Consider the following 18,835-nt stretch of genomic DNA (forward strand, 5'->3'; position numbering starts at 1 on the left):
GTGTGACTAGGGTTCATAATCAAAGGAAATTAACTACTAAATGGCAGAGGATTGAGCAGTGAGGCTACAGGGGCATGTTCTATACACCAAAACTGCTTCATTAAGCTAAAGTTGTTCAGGTGACTATAGTGTCCCTTTAAGTGCAAAAACCTTTAATAATTTGTAAATAACAATTATGGTGTAAAGCAAAAAAGCTGTCTGGCTCGAATAAATTTAGTTCATTATTTCTATACTAACATTTTTGCACATAAAATGTTCATTTTGAAAATTTGAGATTTGTCTTTACCAAGGTCAAAGTTGTTAGAATTCAGCAGGAACTCTGGGAGGTAAAAGAACTCAGGAATCAGTTCCTTCACATCAGCCATATTATGCTTTGATGCAGAGTACCATGCCTCACGCACGCTGTGAAACATTCTGTCTGCAAGGTCAAAATGGCCACCCTATGGGAAAACAAGAAAACATTCAACAAAGAACTAACCCAGAGTATAGTTTTGGTTTTTTTGTTAAATCTAGAAGATTCTTAAAAATATATACATGCAAGACACTTGAGAGAGACACTGTTGCATCGATTTACCATTTTGTTTTCAGGTGAACTGCAAAACTGGAGTGATATTTTGTCCTTTTAAATACACAATCCATTTATGTCAATGTCAATTGTCTTTTTAAAAGAGAAACACATTACCTGGAGGCGAAGGAAGATCTGTGTAAATGGCTCCATTCGTACCAGGTATGATGCAACAATCATTGCAGACGAATAATGAGTTCCATAGTGATAGGCTGGTGTCTCTCCTAAGAGAAAAATGAAAAACGATTTTGATCACAATTTCATAAAAGAACACCAAAATGAAGCTTATGCATTAAAACACAGGACCCAAAAATGAACTTACAGTGGCTTATACAATAGTTAGAGTAGAGGCAAATTGTAAATGTTATTTAAACGTATTATTTTAATAACTTCACATTTTGGAGGCATTTAGCGGAGTATAGCATTTTGTTTCCAACCCAGTGCATAAACAATAAGGAAAAACTGAATAGGGAAGGGTGACCTACCATAATAATGAATGTAATATTGCATACCTGAATTGGAATTCTGAAGAGATATATATGGTTAGACTATAAATCCTGATTAGATGGACACAACAACACTGGTTCATAAATATCTAGATGTGAGATAGGCTGACTAAAGTAACCGAAGGAAATTTACTATTGTCATTCTGTCCAAGTCACATATAGAAAGCCAGCCATGCATAACGAAGTCCCAGAACTACATGAAAAGCAGAAATTCTACAACCCCCAAACGACTTTGTAGATATTCAAAAGCAACTACATCACAGAAATAAAATTCTAGAAGCCCCAAATCTAGATACTTAGCGGTTACAACCTTTACTAATCATGAACGGTTATTTTTGCTTCCATTAAGCCTATCTTACATTATGTATTATCACCATTTTTGTGTTTTGAAGAGACATTGCTTTGATGACCAGTCACATTTTTTTATTTAAATTTACAATTCCTGACAGATCACACTTTATTGAACAACCCTGTGTCTGCCAGAATGTGGCAGATTGCATGCCAAACACAGAGTAAATATATCTAAAATCTTAAACGGAATGTTCAGAACTACACAGAATTCTGATAAAAAAAACCAACATATTTACCATTGGGATCTTCCCAGTCTTTGTAGCGTTTCTTGTACTGAGCAAGCCTGTCATCAGTCTGTGCTCCCATTGGTTTAGCTAAGTTTCGGAACGTTTTGGGATTGGTCAGATCCAGTTCCTTTATTTTAAACAGATAGAATAAAGAAAAAACATCAACACTGAGAAACATACCTATTTTACTTATTTATTTATTACTGGTATTTATAAAGCGCCAACAGATTCCGCAGCGCTGTACAATTAGTGGAGAACGTACAATATACACAGACAAATACAAGAGGTAGAGAGAGCCCTGCCCATAAGCGAATAACTAGCCATTGGATCTCTTTTATACAAAGTGCTTACAGTCTAAAGCAGGGGTGGTATACCTTTTTCTACCTACCGCCCACTAATGCATCTTTCTTCATGGAAAAAATTACTTACCGCCCACCAGTGCAAGTGCAAGTGCAGAATATTTTTTAGAAAAAGGGTGGGTGTTTTTATTTCTACTTTATGTATGTTTATAATGTTTTTAACTTTATAAAGTTTAATGAGAAAACAATAAAGTAAATTGAAATACCTTAACTAGTGATTAATGAGATCCTTGAAGGACCACTATAGGCACCCAGACCACTTCAGCTTAATGAAGTGGTCTGGGTGCCAGGTCCAGCTAGGATTAACCCTCTTTTCTGTAAACATAGCAGTTTCAGAGAAACTGCTATGTTTACACTAGGGTTAATCCAGCCTCTAGTGGCTGTCTCATTGACAGTCGCTAGAGGCGCTTCCGTGAGAAGACACCAACGTCCATAGGAAAGCATTGAGAATACTTTCCTATGGACTGGCTGAATGCGCGCGTGGCTCTTGCCGCGCATGCGCATTCAGCCGGTGACGGAAGAACAGTGAGGAGAGCTCCCCGCCCGGCGCTGGAGAAAGAAGTAAGTTTAACCCCTTCCTCCTGCTAGAGCCCGGCGGGAGGGGGACCCTGAGTAGTATGTTTTCCTGGCACTATAGTGGTCCTTTAAGGTTGATGCTGCAAGGCTAAATATTTGACATCTGGTTAGATTTTCATAACGAACAAACAAAGGTCTCCTCTTTCGGTGATATTCAGACGATTTCTCTGTTTGCTCATAATATGATTTACCATCCTTGCATCAGCTCCCCCCCTCTCCCTCCTCAATTCCTCCCCTCCCTTTTTTCCTTTTTTTCTATTTTTTTTACCTTCCTTATAGCAACGCCCAGCAGGAAGGCTGAGCTAGGTAGCCCACTTACTATTATTAGCCAACAACAATTCTCTCCGTTTCCTTTTTATATTTTCCTTCTTTCTCCTTTTTTACAAGTACTCTGCTCCTTATTTCTCCTTATTACAAGTACTCTGCTCCATCTTTCTCCTATTCTACAAGTACTCTGCTCCATCTTTCTCCTATTCTACAAGTACTCTGCATCTCCTTTCTCCTATTCTACAAATACTTTGCTCCTTCTTTCTCCTTTTTTACAAATACTCTGCTCCTTCTTTCTCCTATTCTACAAATACTCTGCTCCTTCTTTCTCCTATTCTACAAATACTCTGCTCCTTCTTTCTCCTTTTTTACAAGTACTCTGCTCCTTCTTTCTCCTTTTTTACAAGTACTCTGCTCCTTCCACTTTTTTAAAAGTACTCTGCTCCTTCCACTTTTTTAAAAGTACTCTGCTCCTTCCACTTTTTTAAAAGTACTCTGCTCCTTCTTTCCTATTCAACAAGTACTCTGCTCCTTTCTCCTTTTTTACAAATACTCTGCTCCTTCTTTCTCCTTTTTTACAAGTACTCTGCTCCTTCTTTCTCCTTTTTTACCAGTACTCTGCTCCTTCTTTCTCCTTTTTTACAAGTACTCTGCTCCATCTTTCTCCTATTCAACAAATACTCTGCTCCTTCTTTCTCCTTTTTTACGAGTACTCTGCTCCTTCTTTCTCCTTTTTTACAAATACTCTGCTCCTTCTTTCTCCTTTTTTACAAGTACTCTGCTCCTTCTTTCTCCTATTCTACAAATACTCTGCTCCTTCTTTCTCCTATTCTACAAATACTCTGCTCCTTCTTTCTCCTATTCTACAAATACTCTGCTCCTTCTCTCTCCTTTTTTACAAGTACTCTGCTCCTTCTTTCTCCTTTTTTACAAGTACTCTGCTCCTTCTCCTTTTTTACAAATACTCTGCTCCTTCTTTCTCCTTTTTTACAAGTACTCTGCTCCTTCTTTCTCCTTTTTTACAAGTACTCTGCTCCTTCTTTCTCCTTTTTTACAAGTACTCTGCTCCTTCTTTCTCCTTTTTTACAAATACTCTGCTCCTTCTTTCTCCTTTTTTACAAGTACTCTGCTCCATCTTTCTCCTTTTTTACAAGTACTCTGCTCCTTCTTTCTCCTTTTTACAAGTACTCTGCTCCTTCCACTTTTTTAAAAGTACGCTGCTCCTTCTTTCTCCTTTTTTACAAATACTCTGCTCCTTCTTTCTCCTTTTTTACAAGTACTCTGCTCCTTTTTTACAAGTACTCTGCTCCTTCTTTCTCCTTTTTTACAAATACTCTGCTCCTTCTTTCTCCTTTTTTACAAGTACTCTGCTCCTTCTTTCTCCTTTTTTACAAGTACTCTGCTCCTTCTTTCTCCTTTTTCACAAGTACTCTGCTCCATCTTTCTCCTATTCAACAAATACTCTGCTCATTCTTTCTTTTTTTTTACAAGTACTCTGCTCCTTCTTTATCCTTTTTTACAAGTACTCTGCTCCTTCCACTTTTTTAAAAGTACTCTGCTCCTTCCACTTTTTTAAAAGTACTCTGCTCCTTCCACTTTTTTAAAAGTACTCTGCTCCTTCTTTCCTATTCAACAAGTACTCTGCTCCTTCTTTCCTATTCAACAAGTACTCTGCTCCTTCTTTCCTATTCAACAAGTACTCTGCTCCTTCTTTCTCCTATTCTACAAATACTCTGCTCCTTCTTTCTCCTATTCTACAAGTACTCTGCTCCTTCTCCTTTTTTACAAGTACTCTGCTCCATCTTTCTCCTATTCTACAAGTACTCTGCTCCATCTTTCTCCTATTCAACAAATACTCGGCTCCTTCTTTCTCCTTTTTTTTTACAAGTACTCTGCTCCTTCTTTCTCCTTTTTACAAGTACTCTGCTCCTTCCACTTTTTTTAAAAGTACCCTGCTCCTTCTTTCCTATTCAACAAGTACTCTGCTCCTTCTCTCCTTTTTTACAAATACTCTGCTCCTTCTTTTACAAGTACTCTGCTCCATCTTTCTCCTATTCTACAAGTACTCTGCTCCATCTTTCTCCTATTCAACAAATACTCTGCTCCTTCTTTCACCTTTTTTACAAGTACTCTGCTCCTTCCACTTTTTTAAAAGTACTCTGCTCCTTCCACTTTTTTAAAAGTACTCTGCTCCTTCTTTACCCTTTTTTACAAGTACTCTGCTCCTTCTTTACCCTTTTTTACAAGTACTCTGCTCCTTCCACTTTTTTAAAAGTACTCTGCTCCTTCTTTCCTATTCAACAAGTACTCTGCTCCTTCTTTCTCCTATTCTACAAATACTCTGCTCCTTCTTTCTCCTTTTTTACAAGTACTCTGCTCCATCTTTCTCCTTTTTTACAAGTACTCTGCTCCTTCTCCTTTTTTTACAAGTACTCTGCTCCATCTTTCTCCTATTCTACAAGTACTCTGCTCCATCTTTCTCCTATTCAACAAATACTCTGCGCCTTCTTTCTCCTTTTTTTACAAGTACTCTGCTCCATATTTCTCCTATTCTACAAGTACTCTGCTCCTTCCACTTTTTTAAAAGTACTCTGCTCCTTCCACTTTTTTAAAAGTACTCTGCTCCTTCCACTTTTTTAAAAGTACTCTGCTCCTTCTTTCCTATTCAACAAGTACTCTGCTCCTTCTTTCTCCTTTTTTACAAATACTCTGTTCCTTCTTTCTCCTAGTCTACAAGTACTCTACACCTTCTTTCTCCGATTTTCCAAGTACTCCACTCCCTGCTATCGTGTATCCCCCTACCTACTCCAACTCCTCCCCTTCTACTACCCGTGTGTTACACTTGTTCACAAGCGCACGCATTCCTACGTGCGTACGCACGTGATATGGGTGCACATGCGCATTCAAGCACACACGCCCGCGCTTCCTGTGCAAGTGTTCTGCAACCTCGCACTTACTGCTTAACACTTAGTGCGCGAGAGATGAACAGAGCGTTCATCTCTATGGATGGAGGGAGGACTCTGCTACCGCCCACCTGGAATCCCAAAACGCCCACTGGTGGGCGGTAGGGACCAGGTTGACTACCCATGGTCTAAAGCAGGGGTAGGCAACCTTCGGCTCTACAGATGTTTTGGACTACATCTCCCATAATGCTTTTACAGCCATATTGCTGGCAAAGCATCAAGGGAGATGTAGTCCACAACATCTGTAGAGCCGAAGGTTGCCTACCCCTGGTCTAAAGGATAAAATGGGGATTTGAGACAAGAGGTAGCAGGGGAATTTTGGAAGTGATGGCTAAAAGAGTTAACAGAGAGAAGCAGCTATTGGTAAATATAAATTTGAATTATTTTGTGCTAATTTTGTTACTAGCAGTATCTTGACAGCATACACAAACTACACATGGGGTGTAATAGAACAGAAAATTAAACGAAACAGTTTTGCATTGCATGTACCTCATGGATATAATCACCAATACAAATGGAACAGAAGCCTGTTTAACTGAGCCAACTTTTGGATTTAATCAAATACATGTATAGCCACCCAACCATTTCATGTCCACAATTAAAGGTTCACTAAAGTCCCCCAGATCACTTCATCTCAATGAGATGCAGAGGTCCTGTCATTTTAAGCTTGCAATATAAAACAGTGTAGTTTTGTAAAAATGCAATATTTACATTGCATGGTTAAATACACCTCTAGTGGCTGCCTTCCTGAAATGTATCCTTGTCTGGTCCATGGGGAGTATGAGCAATGAGTGTGTACTTACTGTACTCCCTCTGCACACCTCCCTCACGTTCCATGCAGAGGACTCATATGGGAGCTGTGCAGGAAGAGCACTGTGATCCCGCCAGCAACCACTGGCCACCAGGGAGTGGATCCACTCCAGGATCTTTCCTTACATTGGTACCACTATGTGGAGTTTCCATTTAAGGATACCAATTGGCGTGCAGTTTAGCAGATAACAAAAGCAGATTTGCAAAGACCTCACCGTTGGAGGGGAGGGGGCAAAGGTTAGATTTACTTACCTGAACCGATCCCTCGCTGGTTCAGCCATCTTCACCCAGCGGGTCCTCTTCAGCTCCTGCCACTTCAGTGCCAGGAGCTGACGTCACTGCTGAACTCTCAAGCTTGCACAGGTACATCATTGAGGACTATGGAGGATCCCGTATGTTTGCAGGATCCTCAATAAAGTAAATTCCCTACACTGCTGACAGAGGGGATTGACACTTCTAAACATCGATAACACCACCCAGTGTCTAGAGGTATCAAGTGTAGGAATTATACAGAGATAAAGTAGGCCTTACTTTGTCTCAGTATATCTCTTGACTGGGTTGGAATTTCAGTGAAATAAGTATTTCATAAGTAACACTAAAGTAAAACCGATCTTACAAGAGCAATTTGGGTACTTGCAAACACATACTACTTTCTTCTTGCTTATTGTCAGATTTGTCTTGACATTGCTTTGTATGTACTCTTTCATTTTTTATTAAATACAAAAGTGAGGAGGTTGAAGCAGGCACTGACCATCAGTATCATCCATGCCAACTAGTACAAACTGCTAGTAACTGCTCATCAATAGCAAAGATAGCAAATGTTACTAGCAAGACTAGTCTTAAACTATGCTGAAAGGATTTGGGGTAACAGCAACTGTGCAAAAAACATGTACACACAAGTGAATGTGCTCCTTTGTATACACTTTCTCTGATTTTAATTTAGATTGTCTTACAAAGTTGAACATTTTTGCAATATAGAGGTATTGTTTTTGCTCTGGTCTTTTTGGTTGGATGTCTTCCTGTTTAATTTACGTTTACCAGTAATTGTGCATCTCACCACATCCTTGGTCATCACTGCTCTGCCGTCTGATCATATACACAAGTTTACGAAAACAGAAACTGTGCAGGTTTTTACCAAACGTCTACATTTCTAACCCTTTTCAATGGATTTATTTGAGCAATTTACTAAAACTGGCCTCTTAAACGTTTGCAACAATCTTCAGACTGACATGGAACGAGGTAAACGCACTGGAGCTATTTTTCCAGACTTTGCAAATACATTTGATACTGCTGACCACAACATCTTATTAACTAACCTTTGAAAACACTGCCTAACTTGTTTCAGTTCTTACTTATTAGATAAAATATTACTGTGCATATGCAGTTGAGACCACAATACACACAAAGATAACAAATCCCACCATGAGGCTCTTTTAGAAGTAAAATAAAAATTAAATCACAATGGTATTTCAAATAAAGCACAAGCAATCCTTAATCAGAGATTCAGGATACATCAAAATACTGTAATTATAAATCATAATTTGGCCCCTAAGTAGATCCCAACCTCTCATGGTAATTAATATAAAAAAAATACAAATACAAATCAACCAATCACAGACAGGGGAGGTGTAGTTAAAGCAGCATAAACAGCTGGGAATTGGACATTGAGGCTGCAAGTTGTTTTGCTGCTTAGAATGTCCCTTTAAATAACAATTCAATACTCTGTTTACTTACTTTTTTACCTTCTCTGTCACTGCAGAAAGGACTTAACAAATCTTACGAATTGTAAATGGACAATTACCTCAGAGTCAAAATCTGCCAGGATCCACGGGAATACAGGGTACTGCATGAGGTCATTATATGATCTGCCTGCCAGGGTGTTCAAGTGCATTAAATACTGGAAATTGCTGATTTCTCCTCTCTGAATAGAGAAAGAAGCACAGGATTAGCAGAAGATCACAGCAAAGAAAAAAGTATTAAGCCTTATTGATCTTATGGAGCTTATCGCAGAGTTACCATTGTGTGTAAAATGAAAAGAAAAGGAAAAAAAGATTTGACAGATGAGGAATGAGCTTTATGGCACTCTATTTCAGGGCCAGTCCTAGCAAGTTTTATTGTGCAAAGTTGAGGTTTCTGCCTGCCAAACAGTACGTTTAAATTTGACAAAAACACGTAAACAGGACATTTCAGGCACATTTCAACGTACATGCATGAAAAAAAATTGTCTGATGACTTACATTAATTTACATTAAAAGCAAATGCAGTACTATGATTGACTAGTCAGACCAAAATGTAATGGGAATTTTTCTTTTGCATTCTGCGTCTATTTACTGCCAGTAGGCTAGTGCTCAAAAAGATACACTCGCCATAAGCATAGCTTTACTGAATAGCATTGAAATAGATTTCAAGTACCGTATATGATGGTAATAAGTGGTCAGCTGTAATTAAAAACCTAACAATGCATAAAGCAGGCAGCAGGCTTTATAAAGAAAGATTGATTTGATTAATTCAATCCTGATATTTTCTGCATTCAAGTATAATTTTATCATCATTTTTTTTCTTTCTTTCCATGGTTAATATTCCTTACCTCCCATCTCTGCGTCACAGATTTTTCACCAACCAGTGTGCTTAGCAATCCAGAACTAAAATACACAGACAAATAGGAAATAAAAATAAGAACAGGAAACGCCAAATACAAGATCTGAAAATATTGAAAATAATGATGATTTTCAATTTTGGTTTTTAAATTATAAACATTTGAATGCTTGATAGATGAACGTGTCATCATTCAGTAACCTTGGCAACAGAAATGTTTGTGAACTACATTTCTTATGATGCTGAGCCTCAAATATCTGAAGTACCACAATAATCCGTCTCATACCCATGCAGAAGAAAATACAACACCTACCCTTTCTTACATTCAATTAATAATATGGTCACCACACTCTTTAAAGCAGGCATCTTAAACACTGGCCCTTCAGATGTTACTGACCTATCTTCCATGATTCTGCGGTCATCTATTTAATTAAAATAATTCTTGGAGTAGGCCATCATTGTCTGTGGATCAGTGTTTGAGACTCCTGCTTTATAGGATGTAGCTTGTAGTTAAGGTAACAGGGCTCTACTCACGGGGTAAATACAATAAGGCACATCAGCATAAGCAAAAACTATCTTACCCCTGTTCCACGCTGGTATTTGGGCGCTGTCCAGAAACTGATTCGGAGCTGTCCGTTAAAGATGGAACAACAGCGAGGAACCTTCAAATATACAAGCATGATCTCAATGAAAGTGTAAACAACAAAACAGAAGCTAATTTATCACTTAGACCCAACGTCCCTATTTTCAGAGGACACTTATCACTGAATCCTCTCTTCCCTGTTGTGTCACTGTAAAATCTAGTTAAAGGACCACTATAGGCACCCAGACCACTTCAGCTTAATGAAGTGGTCTGAGTGCCAGGTCCAGCTAGGTTTAACCCTTTTTTTTTTTTTTTTTAAATAAACATAGCAGTTAATCCAGCCTCTAGTGGCTGTCTCATTGACAGCCGCTAGAGGGCTTCCGCGCTTCTCACTGTGATTCTCACAGTGAGAAGGTGCCAGCGTCCATAGGAAAGCATTGTGAATGCTTTCCTATGGACTGGCTGAATGTGCGCGCGGCTCCTGCCGCGCATGCGCATTCAGCCGAGGAGGAGGAAAGTCCCCCGCCCGGCGCTGGAAAAAGAGGTAAGTTTAACCCCTTCCTCTCCCCAGAGCCCGGCGGGAGGGGGTCCCTGAGGGTGGGGGCACCCTCAGGGCACTATAGTGCCAGGAAAACTAGTATGTTTTCCTGGCACTATAGTGGTCCTTTAACTTCAAGGGAAAGTATTCTTCAAAAGTACCAACAATCAGAATGTGGATTATTTTAAAATTAGAACAATTAAGTGGGAATGCTTTTATTTAGTGTTTTTCCTAAAACACCCATGAACATTTTATAAGCTGACAACCAAACAGTGTAGTTTTACCATTATGCCCCTGCATGTGGGTAACCTACTGAACATCAAACCCTTAGTGTACAAAACACTCTGGTGACTAATATAGAAAACATACCATGGGGCAAGGTTATAAACGTGCATCAATTACCATGGAAACCAATGGAGAATTTCTACCTATTGCTTCACTTTTAGCATTTGTAAAAAATAACATCTGTAATCACTCTTTTTTTAGGGTGAGGGGGATACAGAGGCATTTTACTACGGATTTCAGTAAAAATAGTTCAGTTATATATTCTCGAACAGCCCTTACCTTTGATAGACCTTGTTTCTTACTCCCTTCTGAAAAGCCAACAGATAATTTCGTCCATCGGCAGAAAATACTTCCACGGCAATTGGCTGCAAGACACACAAGCAGCTTTGAAAGCAGAACCTTTGCCAAAAGCAACATTTATATATAGCATGCTGGCAAAGCAGGCACCGTTCCTTCTATACACTTTACATTTTAATTCACACTGGAGCTCTGTTAAATCAGGTTTAATATACTGTGTGAGTGTGCAAAAGGTCTGCAACAAAACATTAATGCAAGTATCTAACCAGCATAAAACGTTAAACTGAAATGTACCTCTAAAATATATCTACAAGAAAAATCTAGAATGTAAAAGCTGAAACGCACCGCACTGCCAGCAACAAAGAATACATTAATTCAATAGAAAAAAATGCATTGAGATGTTCAATACAGTAAATAACATAATATGTGTTATTCAAAACAATAATAATGAACAATGATATAAAAAACAAATAAGGAATTTAAGATGTTTAGACTGAATAGCTGAAAACATAACAGACTTGGTCATATTATCCAGTTTGGATATTTTAACCAAAATTATGAAATTCAAGTTAATTCATACTTAATAACTTTGTTAAGATTTTTGATAGAAAAGTTTTAGATTAACTGGGTTATTCGATATAAATTACCGTATATACTCGAGTATAAGCCGACCCGAATATAAGCCGAGGCCCCTAATTTTACCCCAAACAACTGGGAAAACGTATTGACTCGAGTATAAGACTAGGGTGGGAAATGCAGCAGCTACTGGTAAATTTCTAAATAAAATTAGATCCTAAAAAAATTATATTAATTGAATATTTATTTACAGTGTGTGTATATAATGAATGCAGTGTGTGCGTATGAATGCAGTGTATGAGTGCAGTGCGTGTATGAGTGCAGTGCGTGCGTATGAGTGCAGTGTATGAATGCAGTGCGTGTATGAATGCAGTGCGTGTCTGAATGCAGTGCGTGTATATGAGTGCAGTGTGTGTGTATGAGTGCAGTGTGTGTGTATGAGTGCAGTGTGAGTGCAGTGTGTGTGCGTATGAGTGCAGTGTGTGTGTATATATTAATTGAATATTTATTTCCAGTGTGTGTATATAATGAGTGCAGTGCGTGTATGAGTGCAGTATGTGTGTGTGAGTGCAGTGTGTGTGTATGAGTGCAGTGTGTGTGTATGAGTGCAGTGTGTGTGTATGAGTGCAGTGTGTGTGTGAGTGCAGTGTGTGTGTGAGTGCAGTGTGTGTGTGAGTGCAGTGTGTGTGTATATGAATGAAGTGTGTGTGTGATGCAGTGTGTGTTTGTGTATGTGTTGGTGGGGGTGGGCATTTTGATATATTATTAATTATTTTATTTTTTATTTTTTAATATTATAATTTTTTTATTATTATTATTTTTTATTTAATTTAATTATTATTAAAAAAAAAAATTTATATTTTTTTTTCGTCCCCCCTCCCTGCTTGATATATGGCACGGAGGGGGGCTCCTTCCCTGGTGGTCCAGTGTCATTGGTTCAGTGGGGGGGGAGAGGGGTGCTGGCAGAGCTGTACTTACCTGTCCTGCAGCTCCTGTCAGCTCTCTCCTCCTCCGCGCGGTCTGTGCAGCTCCCTCTGTCAGCTCCCAGTGTAAGTCTCGCGAGAGCCGCGGCTCTCTCAAGACTTACACTGGGAGCTGACCGAGGTGCTGAACGGACGGCGCGGAGGAGGAGAGAGCTGACAGGAGCTGCAGGACAGGTAAGTACAGCTCTGCCAGCACCCCTCTCCCCCAGTCTATATTATGGCAATGCAAATTGCCATAATACAGACTCTGACTCCAGTATAAGCCGAGTTGGGGTTTTTCAGCACAAAAAATGTGCTGAAAAACTCGGCTTATACTCGAGTATATACGGTAATGGGAATTTAATATTTATGCAAAAATTTTAAATAAATCTCAAAAAAAGCTAGTTTTATATGGTTTGGCCTATGTGATTTAAAACTCCTTTTCAGGATTATCGTGAGAATTTAAAGTGAATTCAAGTAGAATTAAACATTTTAGACCAGAGTAGCTGAACTGAATGCATAGCTGACTTATAGAATTTTTTTAATTTGGCTATTTTGGCCTTAAATTTTAAATTCACTTTGAATTGTAATTTTAACCCCTTAAGGACCAAACTTCTGGAATAAAAGGGAATCATGACATGTCACACAGGTCATGTGTCCTTAAGGGGTTAATGAATAACCCCATATGAATTCCTAAATTGACACTTTATTGTATAACTCTATGAATGCAAACATAACGATCACATACCTGTAACAAATATCGCCGTTTGTGAACTTCTTTGATATCTTCATAAGCAAATATGCTGCAAGTTCTCTTCAGTTGGCTGGGGCCCTGTCTCGCTCCACGTGGTATGATTGGTTCATGCATGCTGCAGGATGATACAAGGAAGGGTATTAGGGCTCATTAGGTACAGACATGTGACTTTAAGAAATTCTCCTACTTCTGGCTGCAATATGAACAATAATATCCTGCAGAAAGTCTAAATGCATAGCTTGTTAGGGATAGCATTAATTGTTAAATATTATAACTGAAAATATTCTTTATACTAAATATCTCTCACCTCTACGGCTAATGATGCCTAAATGTTGCAATTTGGTTGTCAAATCATTGTTCAGAGAATAACCTTCTCTAAAGTTTTAAATCTGAACTAAATCTGAGCTTTCTACAAATACACAACATGCGTCTTTGAAGCATTGGAATTGGAATCTAATTACTTGTAATATTTAAAACATATATATTTATAATTTTTAACAAAATAAAAAATGCATGCATATTCAAACGTGAATAACTGGCTTATTTAAAAACATTGCATAGGCATGCTACTAGTTAGTTTTCGATCTTTAAAAACAGCTTTATTGTGCAAATTGTACAGAAATATTTGACAAGATGAAAAAAAAAACAAAGAAAAGAAAAAAATGAAAAATAAACAGATTCTATGACAATAAATAAATCTATATATATATATATATTTAAAATAATCACATTTTATTTTCTCCTAGTAACACAAATAAAGATCTTGTTGCTTACTTTGCAGGTAGCGTTTCTATGTCACGGATTTCTCTGCTGACGGTCATTGTAAATCCGTCAACGACATAAAAATGTTCTTTACCGAAGAGAAGAAGGCCTTCACTTGTGTCCAATCCCTGGACTCTTGCACAACGATACATGTGCTGAATCTGAAATAAGAGATTCAAAAAACAATTACATTGATACAGTATATAAAGCATTGATATATATTTCTGAAGATGGTATTCGAACAGATGAGGAGGACGGTCTATCTGGTATATAGCTTCTCAGCTGAAAGTACAGGTTTTATTTTTGATTGTGTTTCATACTTTAGATATTGTGTCTATCTCATGCTTAATAAACACCATAAATACCTTAATCAGTCCCTTATAACCATGTACAAAATTAGCAATTCCAGACACACAAAGTACTTTTAGCTTGCTTATAGCTTTAGCTCAGAGGCTTCTCATTGACAAGCCTCTGATTGGTGTTTTCCCCATCATAGACTGAACGGGGAATGGCTTGAAAATGCTCCAGAAAGAAGGTCTGCAGCTTTTACAAGATGTTTTTTTCCCCATACACCTCCAAAGAAAACCTGGAATATAAAGAAATGTGTCACGACTAGTAATGTGGTCCAGCACGCAGAAACTATGTAAACATATACATAAGTAAGAAAAGGAAAATAACAGGATAGAGCGTAAACCGGACCTTAGAATGGCCGGGCTAATACGCTAGAGACAGAGAATGGTCAAAGGGAAAGCCGAGGTCAAGGAAGCCAGAAAATACTCAATACCGATAAAACAAGCCAAGTCAGGGAAACCAGAGATCAGAATAACCAGGGAAACGCCAAGGATCAGGATACCAGGAAATCAGAAACACGAGAATAGCACTTTCAGGAAATCAGGAAACTGAAACCACGACATGGCAAAGTACTGGAGTGAATTAGGGGTTTAAATACCCCTCTCTAAGCTACGATTGGTCAGAGGGCGACCTCTGACCCCAGAACGTGCGTGTGCGTTGACGTCGTGACGTCACGCACAAGTTAGTATAATTCTCGGGGGCGGGGCTATCCATAGACGCGACCACGTGGTCGGCGCCATATTGGATTCGGGCGTGATGCCCGGAAGAACTATGTGCACGGTTCCCGGCTCGCCGACGAGCAGGTAAGCTCGTGTAGTCGGTGCGGTCGTGCCGGTTGGGCACGGCCGTGAGGCTCGGCGGGCCGGTGACCGCAACAGTACCCCCCACTCGAAGACCACGCACCGGGCGGGAAGGACCCGGCTTAAGAGGAAAGCGGTTGTGAAATGACCGGATAAGACGGGGCGCATGGACCCGGTCAGCAGGAACCCAACAACGTTCCTCGGGACCATAACCCTTCCAGTCAACGAGATAGGACAAGACACCTCTGGATAATTTGGAGTCCATGATAGAATGGACTTCATATTCTTCTTGATCACCCACTACCAAGGGCGGAGGAGGAGTGGATAACCTGGTGTAGCGATTGCAAGTAAGGGGCTTGAGCAGAGACACATGGAAAGTATTCGCAATTCTCATATGAGCCGGTAGTGCCAAAGAATAGGTCACTGGATTGACACGTTGGGTAACTCGAAAGGGACCTATGTACCGAGGGGCAAATTTCATGGACGGGACCTTAAGTTTGATATGTTTTGTGGAGAGCCACACCCTGTCACCTGTGAGATATACAGGATTAGCGCCCCGTTTTTTGTCAGCTTGGGCCTTTGCTCGTAATGAAGCTTTTTGCAGAGCTGAATGGACGGAATCCCAGGTATCATGAATTGATTCTAAACGGGTGTTCAAGGCAGGAATTTCCGTGTCTGAGAATTCAGAAGGAAAAACAGCGGGGTGATAACCCTGATTTACAAAGAATGGACTATGATTAGAAGATTCATGAGTGGCGTTGTTCCTGGCGAACTCAGCCATGGGTAAGAGCTCACACCAGTTAGACTGATTGGCATTTATAAAGCAACGTAAATAGGCTTCTAAAGACTGATTCGCCCTCTCTGCTGCTCCATTTGTTTGAGGGTGATACGCCGACGAAAAGGAGAGCCCGATGCCTAATTGCTTACAAAAGGAACGCCAAAACCTAGAAACAAACTGGGTACCTCTGTCAGATACTATGCTTTTGGGTACACCGTGCAACCGAAAGATCTCTCTCAAGAATATTTGAACTAGATGGTAATTTTTTAAGGGGGACAAAATGTGCCATCTTTGTGAATCTATCGATAACCATAAGGACTGTATTAAACCCGTTTGAACTGGGTAGATCCACAATGAAATCCATGGCTAAGTGGGTCCAAGGAGCACTGGGTATGGGCAGTGGTTGTAACAGTCCAGGAGGCGATCTAGGAGGAACTTTAGAAACGGCACATATTTGACATGCCCCAACATATTCTTTGATATCGTTTCTAAGAGCAGGCCACCAAAACCTCCGGGAGATGGCAGAGAGAGTTTTATGGACTCCAGGATGGCCTGCTGTGAGGTTGTCATGGAACAAATCTAGTACCTTCTTTCGAAACTGAGGTGACACATACAGTTTGTCCGGAGGTTTTCCCACAGGTGCCTGAGTTTGATCTGCTATTATGGCACAGAAGAGTGGAGAAGACACTTCGGTAACTGTAGTGGCAATGAGGCATTCAGGAGGTATAATAGGATATATCACCTGTTCCGGAGCTTCATCTGTCTCAAACTGCCTAGAAAGTGCATCTGCCTTGGTGTTTTTAGTACCAGGCCTGTACGTAATTATGAAATTGAATCGGGAGAGGAACAATGACCATCTAGCCTGACGAGAGGACAGTCTCTTAGCGTCCCCAATATAAGCCAGATTCTTATGATCAGTAAAGATCAAAAGTGGCTCTTTGGAACCTTCCAAGAGATGCCTCCATTCCTTAAGGGCAAGTACAATGGCCAAAAGTTCCCTATTCCCTATGTCATAATTCTTCTCTGCAGGTGTGAGTTTGCGAGAGTAAAATCCACAGGGATGTAAAGGTGTATCAGGACTTTCTCTTTGAGACAGAATGGCTCCAACTCCTGTCTCTGATGCATCCACCTCTAGGATAAATGGTTTGGTTGGATCAGGATGGGTCAGGACAGGTGCTGAGGAAAATAAAGATTTTAACAGTTCAAATGCCTCTCTTGCTTCTTTGGGCCAAGATATACAATTTGCTCCTTTTTTGGTTAAATTGGTTATAGGGGAAATCACGGAGGAAAAACCCTTTATGAATTTGCGGTAGTAATTCGCAAAACCTATAAAGCGTTGAGTGGCTTTAAGGCCCTTGGGTAATGGCCACTGTAAGACTGCCTCCAGTTTACGGGGATCCATCTGGAAACCAGACGGAGATATAACGTATCCAAGGAATTGTATCTCCGTTTGGTCAAACTGGCATTTCTCCAGTTTACAGTAAAGGCCGTTCTGTAACAGGGTTTTCAGTACAATTCTCACATGTTCGTGATGTGTCTCTAGGTCTGGGGAATAGATGAGAATGTCGTCCAAGTACACTAGAACGAACATGTGAAGGTACTCTCTTAGGACATCGTTAATAAAATCCTGGAACACCGCTGGAGCGTTACATAATCCAAACGGCATAACCAGGTATTCGTAATGTCCCATTCTGGTGTTAAACGCGGTCATCCATTCGTGACCGTCCTTAATCCTGACTAGATTGTATGCGCTTCGGAGATCGAGCTTGGTAAAGACTCGAGCTCCCTTCAATCTATCAAACAGCTCTGATATAAGGGGAATAGGGTAGGCATTTTTTATGGTAATCCTATTCAAACCCCTATAATCAATACAAGGGCGTAGGTCTCCCTCTTTTTTAGAGACAAAGAAGAATCCAGCCCCGGCTGGTGAGGAGGACCTACGGATATGACCCTTTCTGAGAGCATCCTTAATATATTCCTCCAAACAAAGATTTTCCTGGGAGGACAAGGCATAGACTCCTCCCTTGGGAGGCATAGTCCCTGGTAATAAGTTTATGGTACAGTCATAAGGTCTATGAGGAGGTAACCCTTCTGACTGGACCTTGTTAAATACCTCTTTCAAATCCATATACTGCGGTGGAATTTGTGTGGTCAAGGGAGGTGCAACAGGAACATTAATGGTACCAATAGGTTGTGGGATTTGCTTAAAGCAAACACCTTTGCATCTTTCACCCCAACTCACAATCTCTCCTTCAATCCAATCCAAACGTGGATTGTGTTTCAGGAGCCAAGGGAAACCGAGTATTATCGGAACTGTAGGTGAAGATATGATTTGAAAGGTCATTTCTTCAGAGTGGAGAATACCCACTGAAACAGTGATTGGCAGAGTTTCGTGTGTGATGAAAGGCTGGGTAAGAGGCCTTCCATCAATGGCCTCGACTGCTATAGGTTTCTCTTTATGTCTTAAGGGCAGGAGATGTTTTGCAGAGAATTCTTTGTCTAGGAAATTCTCCGCTGCCCCAGAGTCAATCATAGCCTCACACTGAACAGTGTGTTCTTGAAAGATAAGGTTACTTTGACAAGGAAACGGTTCTTAGTCAATTTAGGGGACATATACATCACACCTAAGGTCGGTCCCCGTACGTGCCTTAGGTGTGCAAGTTTTCCGGCCGAACCGGGCATGACGATCTTAGATGTCCCTTCTTGCCACAATACATACATAACCCCTCGTTACGTCTGTGTTGTCTCTCTGCCTCAGTGAGTTTAGCGCTACCCAATTGCATGGGTTCAGGTTCTGCAAGAGGCGTTTGGCTACTCACCATTGGGTTAGAGAAACGAGGAGCTATGGACAAATTAGAACGTCTGTTACGTTGTTTGTTTTTCTCTCTCTCTCTGAGCCGGTTATCAATGTCTATCATGTAGGCAATAAA

General features: G+C 40.0%; 1 protein-coding gene across 4 annotated transcripts in view; it reads right to left on the minus strand.

The window, feature by feature from the left end:
- The window catches only part of WDFY3 (WD repeat and FYVE domain containing 3), a 297,453-nt gene that overhangs the window by 9,950 nt on the left and 268,668 nt on the right, over nucleotides 1–18,835 (minus strand). For all 4 annotated transcript variants that reach the window (XM_063458757.1, XM_063458760.1, XM_063458758.1 and 1 more), the window contains 9 exons: nucleotides 13,989–14,137; nucleotides 13,209–13,329; nucleotides 10,905–10,990; nucleotides 9,801–9,881; nucleotides 9,212–9,266; nucleotides 8,426–8,545; nucleotides 1,659–1,776; nucleotides 683–789; nucleotides 287–440 (listed from right to left, as the gene is read on the minus strand). In XM_063458757.1, the coding sequence (XP_063314827.1) occupies nucleotides 287–440; nucleotides 683–789; nucleotides 1,659–1,776; nucleotides 8,426–8,545; nucleotides 9,212–9,266; nucleotides 9,801–9,881; nucleotides 10,905–10,990; nucleotides 13,209–13,329; nucleotides 13,989–14,137 (991 nt within the window). The remainder of the gene's footprint in view (nucleotides 1–286; nucleotides 441–682; nucleotides 790–1,658; nucleotides 1,777–8,425; nucleotides 8,546–9,211; nucleotides 9,267–9,800; nucleotides 9,882–10,904; nucleotides 10,991–13,208; nucleotides 13,330–13,988; nucleotides 14,138–18,835) is intronic.

This window comes from Pelobates fuscus, chromosome 6 (assembly GCF_036172605.1).
Source record: "Pelobates fuscus isolate aPelFus1 chromosome 6, aPelFus1.pri, whole genome shotgun sequence".
NCBI lineage: Eukaryota > Metazoa > Chordata > Amphibia > Anura > Pelobatidae > Pelobates > Pelobates fuscus.